Consider the following 20,898-nt stretch of genomic DNA (forward strand, 5'->3'; position numbering starts at 1 on the left):
GCTGGTCTCGAACTCACAAGAGATCCGCCTGCCTCTGCCTCCCAAGTGCTGGGATTAAAGGCGTGTGCCACCACTGCCCGGCTTAAAATTTCCTTTTTAAAATTTTATATGGGGCTGGAGAGATGGCTCAGCAGTTAAGAGGAGTAGCTGGTCTTTCAGACGACCCAGGTAAAATTCCCAGCACCCACATGGCAGCTCTCAACTGTAACTCCAGTTGTAAGGGGTCCAACCCCTCACATAGATATACACAAAAAAACAACCTATACAAAAACAGTACAACAAAAAATGTTAACATAATTCAAACCAAAAATTTCTACAATATGCATAAATACATTGAAAAAAGTTAAAATAGTAAAAGCCAGAATATTACAGAATACAAAGTAGAGTTTATTTTATAACATAAAGATATTTTAATATTAAAAATTACTAATTAACAGTCAGTAACATAATTAATCTATTAATAGTTCTTTAAAATATTCAAATTTTGTTGTTACTATTATTGCAGCTCTCTCTATATACATGATGTATGAAAGAGTAGCCATGCGTGTGGCATCATGTCTTGGGCAGGTCAGACAAGAGTTGGTTCTCTCCTTTAACTATGGATACCAGGGACTGAACACAGGTCCTCATGCTTACATATCAAGTATTTTTACTCACTGAGCCATCTCATGGGCACCATAACAGGTTTTAAGGAGACAAAAACAAAACAAAAGCAGCAAAAAAATAAAGCCCTCCCTCCATTTATGCTAAAAGCCATCTAATAACATCTCATATCTAATTCTTGATATAAATTCTGAATCTAATCAATAAGTATTTTAAAAGTGAAAACCCTTGAATAAAATAGAAACAAAATGCTAAAGACATAGCTCAATGGTTAAGAGCACTGGCTGCTTTTCCAGGACTCAGGCTCAATTCCCAGTACCCATATGGCTGCTCATAATTGTGTCTAACTCCAAATCCAGGGAATCTAACACCCTCTTCTGATTCTGTAGGCACCACATACATACATGGTACATAGACATACATAAAGGCAAAATACTCATACACATTAGATTTTAGAAAAAAAAGGAAAAAAGAAAATGCTAATGAAGAAAAATTATAACAGTCTTTTACAAAATAGAAGAAAACACCACAATCATCACTTTAATTAAATACCATTCATTAGCTATTAAGGTTTCAAAGGGCAGTAAAGAGCATAAAGCTAGAAGGAATGAGGTAATATTATTTTAATATTATTTACAGATGACATTAATATACTCAGAAAATCAAGCAACTATGATAAAAGGCTATTTTGTATTACAACAAAAGAATAGGATATGTAAGAGTAGAACCATCAAATGTTAAGGATTTAAATAAATATTACACTAGCAAAGGGAATTTTTATAAAAAAGAAAGGCATGGTGCATTAGTATTCTACAAAAAAAAAGATTACTTGGTAGAAGATAAAATTATTATGGTATCCAAAAAATTTACTTAACAAGAATTCCTGATATCAAATAAAAGTATTTTCACACAGCAAGAGCATCTCAACACCAGAAATACTGGTTAAGGTACTATCCCAAGGTCTAGAACTAAAAAAACTAAAATTAAAAAAAGGAAAAAAATAAAAACAGCAAAAACAAAACAAAACAAAAAACCTGGATTCATCACACTGAAGAGCAAAAATTAACTCAAATTCATATCATATATTCTAATAAGCTAAGGGTCTTTATGAAGTATGCAAAATGTGAATCCTGTTTATTCTTATATACACAATTTTTATTCAGTGCCACAGTGCAATGAAATGACAAAAAAAATACATTGGCAAAGTCAAGCACAGCACAGTGTGAGGACAGGAACTGTGAGGACACTTTCAGCACTGACTTCCTATGACATCATAGCATCAATATCTTCTCTTAGAGCCACCTTGAATTTCTTAACTAAGTAGAGTTTACTTTGAAATGGTTAAAGAGTGTTCTGCAGATCAAAGTAATGGTTGAGTTCATAAATGATTGGGATTGAAGTGTTTTGGATTTTTCCTTTTTGAATTGTGCATATATATGATGAGTTATCTTAAGCATAGGACCCAAGCGTAAAGTAGTATTCATATTCTGTATACTCCTTATGCAGAGTCTAAAAGTCATTTTATTCAATATTTGAAATACTTTTTCATTATTTTATTCTATACTTGATCATTATGAGGTAAAGTTTGTATATACTTGAACCAATTAGATTTGTGTTATGTCAGTACTCAAAAAGTTTGGAATGTTTACAGATCATTTCACATTTTGGATATTTGGATTAGGAGTGGTAGCCAACCTGTTTTTATTTACATAAGACTCAAAGCAGACCAGTATGACAGTGAAGAGTGCAGCTACTCACCAAGGGCTGATCCTCATCAGGGGGATAGGAAAGCAGGTAAAGAAGACTGTGCCAAGGAGAAAGGGCTTCCTGCCCCACACATCAGAGAGAGCGCCTATGAGTGGAGCACTCAGAAAAGAGAGCAGGCCCTAAGAACAAACGGAAGCAAAGGTTACATTTAAAGTATGATCCCTTTATTACTTATAATTCTTCCTTTCTATATGTATTCATCAATATTGCTAAAATTACTAAAGCATAATTACAATTTGAATTATATTGTTTAAGACATAAGCATAATGCATAGCCAAATATTATATAAGCATGAAGGGTTAAATAAAACTGTTGCCTGGCAGAGCAATTAAAGGTTTATATAAGAATTTATAGATTTGCCATGTGTATATATATATATGCATATATATATAAATGACCTAAGTCATTTAGAGTATTCACTTGGCTTTTTAATGTTAAATTATTTTATACATTATAAGTATTTGTGTTTTATATTTTTTTTCTGACTTAATAGGGATTCCTGGTTTTGATTCACTATGATTTCACACATTTTTTTCTTACCTTTACACCTTGAATGAGACCATTCATGAGGAATGTGTGTTGAGGAAATGTTTCATGTAAAACCTATAAAAACAAATAAACATCAAGACATATTCAAATATAAATTAGAAGTAAAGATTCCTGCCTTTATTACTGGAAGGCTAAACAGGATGAACTCTAAAAATTATAAAATGTTTATGAAATCTTAAACAACAAGAATAGACCACTTCAGTTAGAGCTACAGAGGAAAACCTTGTCTCAAAACCAAAATAAAACAAAACACTTTGAAGCCATGAAAAGACAGTAACATAATAAAACACTAACAATAAGAACTAGACAAGATAAGCCCTAGCACTCATACGTGCTTTTGTCATAGAATATTTAGAGCATGGTGTCCACAAAGCCAAGCTGAAGGTATCTGATAACCCAGGACTGGAGTTACAGACGGTTCTAAGCTCCAGTGTGGGTGCTGGAAGTCAAACCTAGGTCTTTTGAAAGAGCAGCAAGTGCCCATAACTGCTGAGCTATCTCTCCAGCTCCTTGAATTAATCTTAGGAAGGAATATACATCTATGCATCAATCAATCTCTCCCCCCACACACAGAGCACTATATTTCATTTTTACAAATAACAGTTGAAGTAAATTAACAGATGATGTTAAAAGAGAACTTTCAATAAATTACTTTTCCAGATTCCCAAAACTCCTATATGAAAAGATACACACATACAAAAACAGAGAGCTATAAGAGAATGCATTACTAAAATATGTCACAAAGAAAAACTCTTGACAATATATTATTGTCAATGCTGCTAACCTTTGTAGTTGGTCACAAGATAACAACCACAAGCACAGTCTTCAAAGTGAACCATTTATAGAATTAAGTGGGGTGTAATTCAACCCAACAGTGCTTCAGATTACTTAGTGCTGTTAAAAGCAGCATAATGCCCTTTATTTACATTGTACAATCCTTCTGTATTCTAGAGGAAATGGAAGAGTGCTTATCTCTAAACCAGATTAAGAGTTCCTGTTTCTACTAGGGGAGATTCTAATACACTTTCAAAATATCCTTTAGTTTCAGCTAAAACTGTATGCTGCAGATTGGGCATGTGCAAGAATATACCCTCCCCAAATGCCTCACCCATATGAATAAGTAAGTATACGCCTCCTTAATAAATGTGTCTATGTCCCATGTGGTTCTCCAGCTTCTTACAGCAACCCATAGACTTTAAAACATGGAGCTTGAAAGACTATCTATGGCTAATTGGCTAGTAAAAGATCATGCTGACTGGTTGTCAAGGAAGCAGGCATTGGAACTATAACACCAGCACACTCTCAGCCAAATTCATGCATTTATATTATTTGCCTAGTCCCAGAAAACATCTCTTTCAATTCCTTATCTACTGCATCTACTCTCACTTATAAATATAAACTGATACATCAAATTCAGCTGAAAGACTGAGAAAAGCTGTTGAAATGTACCAGAAAGACTGACAAAAAAGAAAAGATTTACCTCACTTCTAAAATGGCTTAAAGTAAAAATGTTTCTTCTCCACCCAGACTGAATATTTCCATCAGTGTATATTACAAACAATACTCTACATGGGAAAACTGCACCAAAGACACACAAAACAAAAAGATCTTTATAAATCAAATACAGAAGAAAATAAAGAGATCCAAAAAGGAAAAAAAAAAAGAGCATCAGAACAGAGAATCAGAGGAAATCCAACTAAACATCAATTAAATTAAAATACTAACAATATACTGTTTAAAAAATCATAACATTTAGCTGCTTTATACCAACTAATCACAACTATAAAAGTCATTCTATGCATATAAAACATCATGCTAGTATGGGGAATGATAATTTGTATTAATGGCTTTGTTTCAGATGTAACTGATGCCAGAGGCAGTATAATGATGCATATATCCCAATCTTTAAGACAAGATGACTCACTAATAGTTATTTTACACTGTCTTGTCACTTCTTTTTATAATTTTATTATAGATTAGCAAAGTTGGAAATCTGGTGTTGCCTTTGCTAAAGTATTAACCTTGTTTACATATCTAAAAATACATGACAGACAGAGTTGGAGAGCCGGCTCAGCAGTTAAGAATGCTCACTGTTCTTATGGCCAATCAGGGTTCACTTCTCAGTATTCATATCATAGGGTTCACAACTACCTGTAACTCCAGATCCAGGGTATCCTACACCCTCATATGTTCTCCACTGACACTGTACACACATGTGCAGCCATTCATTTAAATAAACTATTAGTAAGAGAAACAAATGCCAAGAAAAGCTCACTGTATCTGTTTGATTTAGATTAGTGCTTTGTACACTGTCAGCTACACAACAGTAAACAAAGATTTAACTAGTAATATTTATTAGATACTGAGTGGTACTTACTGACTTTAATAATTAATCATTTACATAAAAGGGCCTGTAGGAAGCATAGCTTAGAGTAAGCATTGGAGAAACCAGGATTGTCAGTCATGGGGGCCTATTTTCTTCAATGGAAGGAAATGAACGTATCCTGGTCACCTGGAATGCTGGGGTGAAGTCAACCTGGTGATCCTTTGTTGTTCCATTAGGAGCCAGCCTCCATCTGAATTTCCTCCAAATCCGAGAATTGCTTAGGCCCTAATCCTGAGCTTTGTCCCTTAGTGCATAGAAACCCATGATAGAGGTCCCATGTACTTTGCATTCTTCATCAACAGAATCTATCTTTATGCTTATTACAAATCCTTCCTCTCTAGGTCCTAGCCTTAAGTTCTGCTAATTAACCAATAAGAACACATTTTTATTTTAAAGGTCGCAGGTGCTTTGCTACTTTGTTAGGGAGCTTTTTGTAGTTATGCCTAAAGCTTTGTTGCAATAACTGTCATGTAGAAACCTTTTTCCAAATCTTTACTATGCTTAAATGGGTAAGAAAAATAAACCACAAAGTCAGGCTGGAAATTTTGAGCCAGCCCTGCAAAGCTGGTACTGACTGGAGTTTCATTCTTCACCTTTCTTGGATAATCTCCCCACTGGCCTGAGGCTTGCAGGGTCCTTGGCACAGGCCCATTCTATAAATTGTATTTTAAAATCAAGAACAACAACAAATATATATATGTATATATGCAAATATATACATATATATACATATATATATATGTATATATATAAATTACAAAATCCAAAAAGAACATCTACTAAAGCCAGCAAGTCAATCTGTAGCATCTCATGATTCTAGAAATCAAGATGGTATACATGTGACTCTCTAGTTACAACGCTTACTATTTTTTCCCTTATAAAGAGTAAATTATCCAGCAATGTGACTATGTAATGTGACCAAAACATCTAGTAGACAGTTGCACCTCATTCCAGCCATTGTAACTCCTGGAAAGACACACTTATTAAAGAGACAAGACAGCTAGTCAAAAGATCAAGTGGCAGATAAGAGAAAAATGTATGTTAGTCAAATGAAGGAATGAATGGGCACATTATCTTGAAAGTCAGTTCAGAATAAAGGATGAGAGAATTGAATGTCACAAGAAAGTGGTCAAAGAACAGTCTGGATTTTTCAAACCACCACATGAAAAAGATAAATGAGTAGGGAATACTCTATTCTTAAGTGTCCACTGAGGTTTTAAAGTCAGCTTGAAAAATAATTTCTATAAATTATAAGAAATGAAATTCTTGTTTCTGTGACTATTTAGTTTATTCAATTAAGCAGTTGATTTAAATGTACCCTAGGTCATTAGTTTAATCAGATTAATCAAATTGAATCAAGATTAGGCCCTCAAAGAGCATGGAAATAAGGGACAGGTCATTTTAATGTGCTAATACTACTACTAGTACTACAAGGTAGGCCCAACCTGTATGAAGGCAATTTCATAAAACTGCTATAGCTACAAGACATCAGTGATGCAAACTTTAGTTATATTATCAAATAAATTAATTAAAACTGTAAGTTAAGCCATGACTACATAAGTAACATTTTTCGAAGACTGTGAACCAAGAAATAAAATGCTTTTCTCCACTCCATGAAATTATTCTCAGATAAAAAATGAGTTAAATGGACAAAATATTAATATGTATATGGTATTCTAAGTTTCCAAATCATGATTCCAACACTGCTTTTGTTTGGATTTTTTATTTTTGCCTTATTAAAAATAAAGTATTGTCTACTTGTTACATTAAGGTTAAAAATGAAAGCAAACATATGCTATCATCTTAATAGTTAAATCACTGTAGGTGATGGGTTCAAGATGCCAAGGAATAAAGAGAATGATGACATACACAAACATAAAAGAGGGTACATGAGTACTGGCTGTGACTAAATAAACCCTAATTTTGAGCTGGGCAGCGATTGTGCACGCCTTTAATCCCAGCACTTGGGAGGCAGAGGCAGCGGATCTCTGTGAGTATGAGGCCAGTCTGGTCTACAGAGTGAGTTCTAGGAGAGCCAGGGATGTTATACAGAGAAAAAAAAAAAAAAGAAAAAGAGAAAACAAACAACAACAACAAAACTAATTTAGCTCCTTATCAAAGAACCCCAAATTAGCATCTAAAAAAATAAAAAAAAGATAGAAGTGAACAACATATTTGCCAAACGGAACATTTGCCAAAAGCAAAATGTTTTTCTTAAAGAGGAATCAATCTCCTTAATCAAAAAATAGAATAAGGTTAGAATAGGGAAAACACACTGTGGGATGAACAGTAGGAATCAGGAAACAAGAGAACATATTAAGGCAATTTTATCGACAATGAAGAACACAAGAAAAATTAGCACAACTACTCAACTACATTTCTTAAATAACAATAAACTATATTAGCAACTCAGTACCTCTAACACTTAAACATTCATTCTAAGCAAATTTATTTAAGCAGCATAACTTCTCAAAAACTCAAGAGGCTACAAAGCGGCTTCTCAGCTGGCTGGTTCAGTGTCTGCCAGAACACACCACCGCCCCCCCCCAAACTATCAGCTTTGAACATTAGAGGGAAGATACAGTGGAAATTAGAAAGACTAAATAAGATACATGAGGGAGGCAGTAGTACACAGCCAACTGGAGAGAATAATGTAAGTGTGGTATAGGCGTCTACAGCTAAAAGAAATCTGTCTACCTCTCCCCAAGTCCCTCATTCACATAGAGAAGCTACACAGGATTATGGAAAGTGTCCCATTAAACTTGGGTATGATAGAGGGAAAAGGGTAAGAAGTAGGAGGTAAAAGGTAAACACAGGCAGCTGGAGAAAAAAAATCCATAAATCCCTTCCCAGAGCCTTAGTCACAGAAAGCCCTGCACATGTACTAATTCCCAAAACACTAGAGAGAAGGTTATAATTTGCAGATGGGGGTTGTAAGGAGTGAGCACATACTGGTGAATTCTGTCAGAAAGTAGACTTTTAATAGAAACTCTACTGGTTTAACTTGTTTGAATTATAGAGGCCAAAGTCATTTCCCCAGAGACAAACAGTATCTTCCAAAATGGGAAGAAATACTGAGAGGTCATAATACTATTTTATTGTTTATTTTTATTAAATTAATTTCTTCCCTTATTTCAATGTATCCACACATTTATACTTTGTTCATTGTTGTGTTTTAACTTTTATCTTGCTAGGAAAAGATTTTACATCTGTTCTTCCTATACAATATTCTGTATACTACTTCTTATACCTCTAGCCCCATAAATTTTTCCACTCAGTCTTAGTCTGTCTTTCCCAGTAGCTATGGAAAAATGCCAAAAACAAACAAAAAGAAACATAAACTATGGTTTCATCAACCAATACCCAAGTGCAGCTGCCTCTCTAACTTTAAAGGAACACAAAAGAAGTACACAGATGTTTCCTACTACAAGTTAACACCAGAGCTGTTGTCAAATCATTGTGTAAGTTATTGCAGTCAGTTTCTCCTGAAATAGCAATAGGAAACAAATACCCAAATGAAAAGACGACACCAGAAAGATTAATGTAAAAACAAAACAAAACAAAACAAAACAAAACAACAAGAGTGGAGAAAGGGGAGGGAGAGATAAATCTGAAAACCTTGAAGAAGACTTCCTTCCCAACAGACCTGCAAATTACACAAAGAACCCAACCCTCTACAGGCTCACAACTCATATTGGAAACAAAAGATAAGAAGATAGCTAAAAATGCCATAAAAAAACCAAAAATTCTTCCTTTTCAAATGATCAGTGACCATACAGAAGACTCTAATAAGCAGATGAATGAAAGAAGAAAATCAATTTAGAATGATCTACCTAAGAATATTAATGTAATTCAGGAGGGAAGTTCAGATTCTGAAATGGAATTAAACACAAATTCTGAAAATGAGAAAAAAAATCAATTGCTTAAGTAAAACAAAAACAAAACAAAGCAAAAGAGAATGGAAAGCATCAAAAACAGACAAGACTAAGAAGAAAAACAAATTTCAAGGATGGAAAACAAGGCTCAGACAAGAATATATTTAGACATATGCACAAATAAAAAAGTCAAAAAGTATGATCAAAACTTTGAAGTTTGAGACATATTCAAGAGACCAAAGGTGAAAAAATCAATGGGGATGAAGAGGAAACTATGTCCCAAACCTAGAAAAAGAAATGGAAGCCTAAATTGATAAGACATATCATAGTCAAGATGTTCAAAATACAAAAGAAATAAATAACATTAAAAATTAAGGGTTACATGAGTGATGTAAGTTTTGTTTTTATTTACAAACTCAGGAAAGTACAGAATGATGTGTTTCAAGCCTTGAATGTAACTATCAACCAAGATTTTTATACCCAACAAGGTATAAAGTCTTCTATAAGGGTAACTGGCTAAAGGCCACCCTGAAAACCTCTGTATTTTCAAGATTTAACTGAGACATAAATTGCACATATGAAAAGGAGCTTTTTGGTATGGCAAATAATGACTGAGAAGAGACAACTACTAGTGATTTGTTGTTGCTCCTTTTTTAAATTTTTTTTAAAGACAGTATTTCTCTGTGCAGCCCTGGGTATCCTAGAACTCATTCTGTAGACCAGGCTAGCCTCAAACTTAAGAGCCAACCTATCTGTACCTCCCCAATGCTGGAAATAAAGGTATGTGCCATTGCACTTGTCTATTAGTGATTTTTAAAAACAAGTAAAGACAACTGAAACTTAATTTCAAAGACATTCAAAACTTACCTAAGTGTTAAATAATTCTTAAAATATGTACCATCACCACCCCCATCTTTTTTTTTTGGTACATGTTTAAGTACACACATACATCAAACATCTTAGTTCTTGTTAAGAATATATGGGACTGGAGAGATGGTTCAGCAGTTAAGAGCACTGGCTGCACGCCATAGAACACAGGTTTAATTCTGAGTACTCACCTGGTAGCTCACAACCATCTGTAACACAACTTTCAGGGGATGTGATGTCTCTCACACCAGGTATATCTCCAAAAGCAAGCAAGCAAGCAAGAAGTATATAGATACTGTCCTAGTTAGAGTTTCTATTTCTGTGAAGAGACACCATGACCACAGCAACTCTTATTAAGGAAAATATTTAATTAGGGTGGCTCACTTACAGTTCAGAAGTTCAGTCCATTATCATCATGGTGGGACATGGTGGCATACAGGTAGATATGGTGTTAGAGAAGTAGCTAAGAGTACTATATCTTGTAGGAAGTGGTCTAAGACACTGGGAGGTACCTTGAGCATGTATGAGACCTCAAAGACTGCCTCCACAATGATATACTACTTCTAACGAGACCACATCTTTTCCAACAAGGCCACAGTTCCTAATAATGCCACTCCCTTTGGGGGCCATTTTCTTTTCAACCACCAGAGATATACATGCAGGCAAAAGAGTCATGTACATAAAATTTTAAAAAAAGAAATTTGAAAGAAATTGCTACAGAGAAGTTATCAAAACCTGGCACATGATCATTCTTACATCCATCATTAAAAAGTACATTAAAAAGTACTTACCAATCTTCTATTTATTGGGTCCTTAATTCAAAGGCCACTAACATCTGAATAAAGACAATTTTAAAAATGCCTCATATTTCGTATACAACATGTCTAAAGATGAAAGACACGGTCCAGTGATACTTACAGTCAACATTGGAGTTGTCAACAGGCCCCATGCAAAGAATTCAAAGAAGATGACAATAGCAGCATGGTAAACACTTGGCTGGCCAAAGCCTTGTAGCTGAAAGCGGGGGAAAAAAAGTCTGTTAAAAACAATAGTAAACAGACTTAAGATATTATCATGAAATGGCATGGGGAATTATACAAATTTTGGACTACCTATATCATTCAAGATAAAATCATACTTTAGGAAGTAGGGATACAGCTATGTATTAATTATTTTTAATCACTGTAATAAAAACCACCACCAAAAGCAACTTATGAAAGAATTTACTTTGGCTTATAGTTGCAGAAAGAGAGTCTAATGGCAGAAGGGTAAGGCAGCTGGGGCAGATGGCTGACAGACTGCAGAGAGACTACCTAGACACTTTGCATTCAAAACCATTCCACGCTCTGGCAGTCCCACGGGTTGGTTCATAGCCATTATCATAATGTAAAACATACTTCGTTCAATTGCAAAAGTCTGGTGCTCTTTAAAAGTTTCAACACCACGTAAAAGTCTAAAGTCAAAGCCAAGTATAGAGAATACAACTGTAATCCCACCTCTGAGAGGGCAGAGGCAGATAGATCTCTGTCTGACAGGAGAGTTCTAAGACAGCCAGGGCAACACAGAGAAACCCAGAGTTGAAAAAAAAAAAAAAACAAGAATAAAAAAATTTAAAGTCCCTTTTAATACCCAAGACAATTTCTTAACTATGACCTCTGCAAAAACAAAAGGCAAATTACATACTTCTAACATACAATGGCACAGTATACACAATTCCTCCCAAAAGAGAGAAAAAAGCGAGATCCAAATCTAGCAGAGCAAATACCACATCCTGTAGCTCCATGTCCTTTATCTCATGCTTTAGTTTCAAGGAGTTTAGATGGCTCAGTCCCTCCAACCTTTCTACCTGCAATCTTTTATCTACGGCTGGCTCCACTCCAGCTACGTGACTCCTCTTGGCAGATGTCTTAAGGCTCTAGCATCTCCAACATCTCAGTCTCCACTGCAGCCCAGGTCTCCTATACAGTTTTACTCAGTGGCCTCTTAAGGACTTCTTGCAGCAACTGCAACACTGCCGCACACTGCCTGACCTCAGTAGCTCTCTGATCATGGGGGAAGAACCCAGGACGACCTCACTCTGGTATCTTTCATACCTCCAAAGACAGCACAGTGTGGCTTACACTGCTAAATTCCTGCTAATTCTACAGACAGTTTGGAATGAATCCTTTTCTCTTTTGACTACATTAGCTGCAGGTTTTATGAATAGAAACAATCGCTTTCTGGGAGCAAAAACAAAAACAAACGAACAAACAAGCAAAAACAACAATAAAAAAACTCCTTAGGGCAGCAGCAGTTCTCAACCCAGTATGTCACAAATGACCTTTATACAGGAGTTGCCTAAGACCATCAGAAAACACAGATACTTACATTACGATTCAGAACAGTAGCAAAATTAGTTAAGAAGCAATAAAAGTAATTTTATGATTGGGAATAACCACAACATGAGGAACTGTGGCAGCATTAGGAAGGTTTGAGAACCACTGCCCTATGGGTTTTTTTTTTTTTTCCTTTCAAGAATTGGAAGCTTAGCTGAGAAAATACTGCAGAGATTGGGGGCGGGGGTGGGTGGGGTTGCTCACAGGGCACCCTTCCCATAGATACGAACACAGCAGGAGGCCTTTCCTTAAGGATACTAATTTTTCACTTTTACTCTTTGAGCACATTAGGCTTCCTAGTGCTTCCTTTTCAACTTCTTATCCCTGGACTCTCTTTACACTGTTGTTTTCTAAAGGGTTTCTGGTAAATTTATGACTTGTTTCTCTTTATCATCTAACTCTGTAGAATGGAAATACCCTCAAAAAGTAAAGTATTCTCTCTGTTATGTTCTCTGATCCAGCCCAAGCAGCTACTCTGTAAAGGTCAGTATTGTATAAACTGGAGCAATGACTAGTTCATGATATAGTTTAGGGGAAGGGTTTTTAATTATAGATGAGAGAGAATAGCCAGAGGCATCTGAAGAGTCCAGAGCAGAAACAGAAGGAGACTGAACAAGGCCAAAAGACTGAACCTAGCCATGAAAGAAGCAGAAACAGAGCAGGAGGGAAAGGGGAAGAGGGAGACACAGAGAGAAGGTTATAGAGAGAGATCAAAATGAAGACAAAGAGTGAGAGACCAAACCTGAGAGAGGACATAGCTAAAATCACCAGGGTTATAAGGAAAAATGAGTAGTTGAGGTAGGGAAGCTCCAGAGCTGAAAGGAGTTTAGGGCTAGGGAGATGAGAAGAACTAGGAAGCTAGCATGAACTTTGAAATGCTCAACAGGTACTTGTAATACAGAGAGGACCTGGGGGGCCAATGTGGTGGTTTGAATAAGGATGGCCCCCATAGACTTATATATTTAAATACTTATTCATCAGGGTGAGGCTACTGGAGAAGGATTAGGAGGTGTGGCCTTGTTGTACTACGTATGAACTTGTTAGAGGAAGTGTATCCCTGGTGATGGGCTTTGATGTTTCAAAAGCCCAAGCCATGTCCAGTGGCTCTCCCTGCTGACTGCTGATCCACAAGGCTACTTCTCCAGTACCATTTATGCTTGAATGCTGCCATGTTCCCTGCCATGATAATGAACTAACATTCTGAAATAAAGGTTAGTCCAACTAAATGCCTTCTTTCATAAGAGTTGCTGTGGTCACAGTTTCTTTTCACAGCAATAAAACACTAAGATGGCCAGCATGTGCTTTGGTCTGCTAACAGGCACTAAAGATAGCCATTTGCCCCTTCTGTCAATGATAAGGGAAATGGGGGAACCAAACCAGCTGCACAAGTTTCTGAGGAATGGTATCTTTTGCTAACCACCAGAATTTGGGGAAATGGAGTTTCCTTTGGATATGACAACTATTCAACAAATATTAGTGTTATGAATGGGAATGTAGAGCATGTACCCTAGTTCTGAAACAACCATCTTGGTGTTCAAATTTAACCATATCTTGGGCAATGAAGTTCAATCCTAGTTGGAGATAATTCTTAGTAAAACTATCTGTATATGCACACATTGACTGTAATTTTAGTACTACTTGGTCTTTGGATAATATGAGTATTCAGATAAGAATCTGTACAGGAATAAAAAAAATTCTTTTCATCTAAAAAACAATAAGCACCAAAGTATCCTGAGGCCTTTGGTTTGTACCTCTGTCTCCGAGAGTGGAACAACTGGCCTTTTCTATGGAATGGATAGATAAATCAGCTTTAGAAGCAGCATTTAATAAGGGACTTGTGAAGTTATAGTGTATATTAATGTCAGCCACTTAGCTGGATGATCATCATACAACTGATATATAAAAAATTCTAAATATGTAGTTATTTTAACTCCAGATTTACAGAAAGACACTGTCATAGCAACTCAGTTATAAATTTGCCTAAAGTCGTGTGAGTAACTTGACACTTCCTATAACCCTTAAGCCTGTTGCACCACTGGTTTTGGATGGAGACCAGGTCAAGATACTAACTAACGGGGCTGGAGAAAAGGATGAGTGGTTAAGAGCACTTGTTGCTCTTCCAGAAGACCCAGGTTCAATTCCCAGTACCCTTATATCTGTCTCTAACTCCAGTTCCAGAATATCTGACTCCTTCACACAGACATACTAGGAGGTAAAATACCAATGTACATAGGATGTTCACTAACAACTAACTGTCCAGTGCCACAGAGCTCACTGAACTTCTGAGAGACCTGTGTTACTGTTTGAAAATGTTTGGCTTAAAAATCCTTGAAAGGATCCTGAACAATAAGATGAGGGGTGTGTGTTGGGGTGCTACTATCCTACCCAGCTCTCATATACAGCTTCAGTGGAATATTTTCCTCTCAACCTGGGATTCTACTTAATGAAGACTGTTAGAATACAGGTATGTCGATGCAATGCTGACTGAATATAAAAACAGACCACTGTAGCGTTGAATACCTACAATCTAAGCAACTGGGAAGCTAAGACAGTAAGACTGTTGAGTATGAGGCCAGCCTAGGCTACACAACTGTGTCTCAAACAACAAAAACAAAATCCCAATCTTGCAGATACATAATAAAGTCTAGATCCATCATGCTATTTTTAATACTTTGAAAAATAAAAAAACCTACCCTATTCTTTACTACCATTGTACATTAAAATATTAATTAGAAACTATTTAAATTAACAAACATTTCCCCTAAAAGCATGTATTTTTCTTTTTTTTTTTTTTAGCATTTTTTGTTTTGCATTCTTAAAATAATATCTGTTAATTTTGAGAATTTTATTCATGCTTACATTGTATTTTGACCATATTCATATTCACTCCCTCTTTCCAGATCCACCCCAAACTCCTATACCCTTTCCAACTCTGTTCATCATCAGAGAAAGTCAGTTCAGGAACTCAAATCAGGTCAAGAACTTGGAGGCAGGAGACAATGCAAAGGCCATGGAGGGGTGCTGCTTACTGGCTTGCCCCTCATTGCTTGCTTAGCCTGCTTTCTTACAGAACCTAGAACCACTAGCTGAGGGATGGCACCACTCCCAATGCACTGGGCCGTCCCCAGTCAATCCCTAATTAAGAATGTTCTACAAGCTTTCCCACAGCCTAATCTTATGGAGGCATCTTGTAATTTGAGGTTCCCTCCTCTCTAATGACTCTAGCGTGTGTCAAATTGACACAAAACTAGCCAATACAACTGACCCCTTATCAACCTGACACAGAAATACAGCACTTTTTCAATTAGAACTGTTCCTTTCCTATTAATCCTCAAGATGACATATTAATATCACAATATAAATCAAATAACTAAATTCTGTTGTAATTTAGCAGAGTCACTGTAGCTGGCTAGATATTAGAATATACAACTATTTTTTTTTTTTAAGAAATAACTTGACCTTGAAGAATCTTTGTGGAAAACAGTGATTGTGACCTTGATTTTGGTCACAAGATGCCCCACCCAGATACACCCCAGGCTCTTGTATTATTGTGTATTGCAAATGATATATAATAAAGGACTAGAGTCATGAGGGCAAGTGATGCTTTCTTTCAGTAAGACATGCAAATTAGATTAGGGACATTGTTATGAGGAAATATTTTGTGTAACTTTAAATAAATACATCTTTGTGTAGCTGTTCGGGGCTCAGGCCATCAGAGAAGACAGACCTTTCTGTTGTCACTTAGGCCTTAAAATTATATCTTGGAGTGCCTTCTCAGTAAAAGAAGAGAGGGGAGGAGTGAGAAAACTGAGGGCTTTGAGTATGCACAATATTTCCTTTAAAATTTAGGTGGCACTGGTCCTAGGCCTGATTCTGGTGATACAGGATGGTTATTCCCTTAAGGTGGTAGGGTTGCATCATTCTTAAGGAAATATTCCCTAGCCACTATTAATGTGAAAGAGAATTACCCAGTTCAGGGTTCTCCAACTACAGTTATTCCATTAAAAAAAAAAGGTGGGATAATCTGGGAAAGATGTTATTGAGTGTCTAAGAGTTCTCAGCAGAACTGGGAAGAACCTGCAAGATGTGATACCAACAGTTTCAAAGAAAATTTAGTGATAATGTAAAACTAGAACACAGAGACAAGAATGAAGGTTTATAGAAGGAATGAGAGTATTCCATTTGTACCTCCTTATTTTCATGCAGGTGTTGCTGAAAAGTCCTGTGTTTTTCAAGATCCCAGCCAATGCCATAAGTATTATTAGTACAAATTCTCCAAGTCTACAGAAGGGCAACCTAAGAAGAGGACATTTCAAGAACCTGACTTACTTTCCACCTATATTAAGCTTGAGTATAAGCAATGTTTCACTCAAAGCAGAAATTCATGTTAACATACCATCTGGTTGGAGGTGGAATGGGTAAATCAAGTACCATAACATGCTGTTTCTTTACAAACTTGACAGAAGCTAGGGTTATCTGGGAAGAGGGAATCTCAGTAGAGAAAATGCCTCCAAAATTACAGAGCATTTTCTGATTAATGACTGACATGACAGGCCACACTACTGTATGGATGGGGCCACATAAAAATTCAAGCTTAGAAGGCATTCCAGTAGGCAGTATTCCTCAAAGTCAGCACCTCAGTTCTTGAGAACAAATTTATGACCTGCTGAAGTTTCTGCCTTCCCAAATGATGGGCTGTGATTGAAATGTACAAATCTTGTGGTGATTTGAATGAGAATGACCCCATAGGGTCATATATTTGAACACTGGGTCCCCAGTTGGTGGAACTGTTTGGGAAGGATTAGGAGGTAATGCCCTTGTTAGAGGAGGTATGTCACTGGGGGAAGTTTTTGATATTTCAAAATTCCATGCCACTTCCAGCGTGCTCTCTTGGCCTCCTGCTTTTGGATTGAGATGTAGGCTTTTCAGCAGTTCCTGTCATCATGCCTTCATTCTACTTATTGGCCATCAGACAAATTAAAACATTTTATTTTATAAGTTGCCTTGGTCATGGTGTTCTGGCACTGCAATAGAAAACTAAGACACTTCCCAAGTTGTTTTTATTGTCGTTGTTGTGGTGGTATTTATCACAACAGCAGAAACCCTAACTGGAACACATAGCCGAGTCACTCATCGTGGAAGTTTCTCCCAGACCTGTTCTGCCCCTGTCAAAATACCTTGTAGGAATACTGGAAACTAGACAACAATGGAACAGTGAGAGGCAAGACTATACTTTAACCAGGACTGCTTGTTTGTAGATAGTGTTTGTCTTCTAATTAAACTGAAATCTCATATCAGGAAATGAAAAAAGTAAAAGAGTCTGTCACAAGACCTATTTGTCTGCTCTTCCTTCTAATGTAGACACAATGATTTAAGTATTCTTTTGCTGTTCTGAAACAGGGCCTCATAAGTACAGGTAGGCCTCAAGCTGACCAAAAATGAGTTTGAAACCTTGTTCCTCTAGTTTTAACATCTGGAGTGGCCGATATTACATTATAGACCTGAATGTTTCCATTACCCTATTTCAACATTGAACCCACGTCTTCTGGTATGCCAGGTTGGCACTTTATAAACTGAGTCACATCCACAACACACCAACCCAGCCACAGCAAATGAATCTCCTTTCTCTATTCTGAATTAATATTTGTATCTTTAATTGACCTATTGACATACGGTCATTCTTATTTTTTATGCTATATATTTCATGTATAACAATTCAACTAATGCATATGGCCTCTGCAAAGCATACATTTCAAGCAGATTAGGTTTGGAAAACTGCTGACATTCCTTGGCTTTGTCCAAAATTGCAACATTTTGTTGGCAGTCACCAAAGTTTTGAACTTCAGGTTTCCAAATAAAAAGAAGGAAGAAAGGACATTTTGGAGGTCAGAAAAAAATCCCAGAACTGTGATATAGTACTGATATTGTACTTCTAACATTAAAAAATGTATAAGTATATTCTAACAGAAAATAGGTACTCCACAGTTTAAAAAAACTACCATAAGAATCACAGAAACATAAGAAAGAAAAGAAATTTTACTGGCTGTCTGTCCAGATTAATTATATTTTCTAGAAACATGTTCTCAGCATTTAATTAGGTTAGATCTACTATAGACTATGCATTTATTAAATACTTGTAATCATTCTTCACAACTTTTCAAACCAACCGTTCCTCACCAATCAAAAACTTAAGCAATTAAGAATTACTTCTGGCAATACTCCCCTTTCTACCAACTTTCATTAACAGTAAAAGTAGTCACCTGCAAGTAACTAATTCAACACCTATTTGCTGAGGTCTACTAGCATTAGCAAGATGCAGGGGGACAGTGGTGCACAAAGGAAGAAACGATTCCAGTTCTCACTTCCTGGAATGTAAAGTTACACAAGTAAACATATTCACTGAAGTACAAGAAATATAGACTAGGGGTAGTATTAGGAAGGGCACTGAACAAAATCCAAGCAAAAATTACCCTATAACAATAGTAGTAACAAACAGACCTGGCCCTAACTAAATCACGTAATATACACAATTATTTTATCCTTTTAAGAAGGAAGCAATTGCCTACATTTTGCAGATGGGAAAACCCAAATGCAAACGTGAGTGTTAAGAACATAAACTCAGGTCTGCATGCTTGGGCGGCAAATACTCTTACCTACTAAGCCATCTTAAGAGACAACAATTGTGCCCAGAATATTACTGATTTCTGAATCTCCTTATCAGTGCTCTTTACTGAAATCCAAGTATTGATTTCTTAGAGACCATTCTATGAATATCTTGAAATATTACACTTAACAGTATATTTCCTTTGCAATAAATCACTAATTGTCATCAGATGCCCATGAATAAATGACTGTAAAATGGGCTGGAGAGAGGGCTCAAGCTGTTAAGAGCAATTGATGATCTTCCAGAAGATCCCAGTCTGGTCCCCATATTCACAATGGTGCACAACCATCCATATCTCCAGTTCCCAGGAACCCAATGCCTTTTTCTACCTCTGCAGGCACCAGGCATGCATTTGGTACCTACCTACCTACCTACCTACTACCTACCTACCTACCTACATGCAGCAAAACACTCATAGATATAAAATAATTAAAAAGATTAAATGACTACAAAACAACTTCTATTTGGTGATAAAAAATTATAAAATAGAAAAATCTATATTCAATAATTAAAATAGTTTTGACAAAACACCTCAAATTGTGTGTGAATTCATAGGAAGGAAGGACAGAAAGAATAATAAGATGTGAGCTTAATTGACAGGCACAATTCTCTTTTAGACAAAGGATGTCATGGAAGACAATGCCTGATTCCATGAATGCTTAAGTCACAGTACTGGAAAGCAATACTGGAAAGAAACTACAAAACTAAAAATGCATAATTTGGGGTACTGGCATATGACATATACAGCTACAGCTAAAGGTTCATTGTTTTTACATCCTTCCTTAGGCCCTGCACATGCTAGTCATCTCATTAATTATAGGAAAACAAACAAATGAACAAACAAAAAAACAAGAAAAACGGTATTCTCATCGATCAATAATGACTGTACCCAGAAATGTGGAACGATTGGGAGAAATTTACCTTTGCCAAAAATAGGATAAACATTAGGATTCAAAGAAAGGTTAAGGAATAAATACAGTCTAGGTTTCTTTGAGTAAATATCCCATAAAAGCTCCTGGCTAGCACACATGTACACACACACAAACATACAAATACATCATAAACTTAAAAAACATTTACACACGTAAGAAATACTAAGATTACCCTGGAATATTTATTCAGGCTTAACCAGGTACTAGGTTGCAGCATCTCTTACAACCTATGAGGAACACACTATTAGGAGAGGTTATGTAACTCACCCAAAGTGACATAGGTAATAAGAACAGAAACTAGAAATCCAAGCACAGTCACCTAACTACTATACTAAGATGCCTCCACTCAGCAGTTTACTTCTTATTCTCTACGCCAAAGGGATACAGATTGGTAATAACATGAGTGTCAAGCAGTAAGAGCAAGAAATACTAGGAACTGAACCCTAGAGATATAAAAGCAAGAACAAGAAGCTAAAATTTGCATAGACGCAATGTTGTAAATATGGGAAGAGATGAAGGAAGATACTTCTTAGGCTACTGAATTGGCCACTAGTTAGCAATTACTGTTCATCCACTGGTGGAAGACAGAAAGGGAAACTGGTGATTTAGTTTCATTTAAAGGGTAGGAAGAAGTATTACCTACGTAATGAGAAATACCAATTTTGTAAAACTCACCCCACCAGGTAAGCTTTCTACATTAGAAAAGCCTGAGCTTTGAAAAGAAAGAAATGATCCCTACATGCTTCTTCAATACATGATGATTTTACAAATTAGGCACTGAGTGGCAACACTCTGTAGAACTAGGACTAGACGGGCGGTGGTGGCACACGCCTTTAATCCCAGCACTCGGGAAGCAGAGGCACGCGGATCTCTGTGAGTT

General features: G+C 36.3%; 1 protein-coding gene across 1 annotated transcript in view; it reads right to left on the reverse strand.

Moving 5' to 3' along the window:
* Window positions 1–20,898, reverse strand: part of LOC101980889 (hippocampus abundant transcript-like protein 1) — a 40,385-nt gene that overhangs the window by 17,495 nt on the left and 1,992 nt on the right. Inside the window, exons 2-4 of the mRNA XM_005371654.1 lie at window positions 10,966–11,061; window positions 2,911–2,973; window positions 2,362–2,489 (exon numbers count right to left, since the gene is read on the reverse strand). Of these exons, the coding sequence (XP_005371711.1) occupies window positions 2,362–2,489; window positions 2,911–2,973; window positions 10,966–11,061 (287 nt within the window). The remainder of the gene's footprint in view (window positions 1–2,361; window positions 2,490–2,910; window positions 2,974–10,965; window positions 11,062–20,898) is intronic.

Source organism: Microtus ochrogaster, unplaced genomic scaffold (assembly GCF_000317375.1).
Source record: "Microtus ochrogaster isolate Prairie Vole_2 unplaced genomic scaffold, MicOch1.0 UNK118, whole genome shotgun sequence".
Taxonomy (NCBI): domain Eukaryota; kingdom Metazoa; phylum Chordata; class Mammalia; order Rodentia; family Cricetidae; genus Microtus; species Microtus ochrogaster.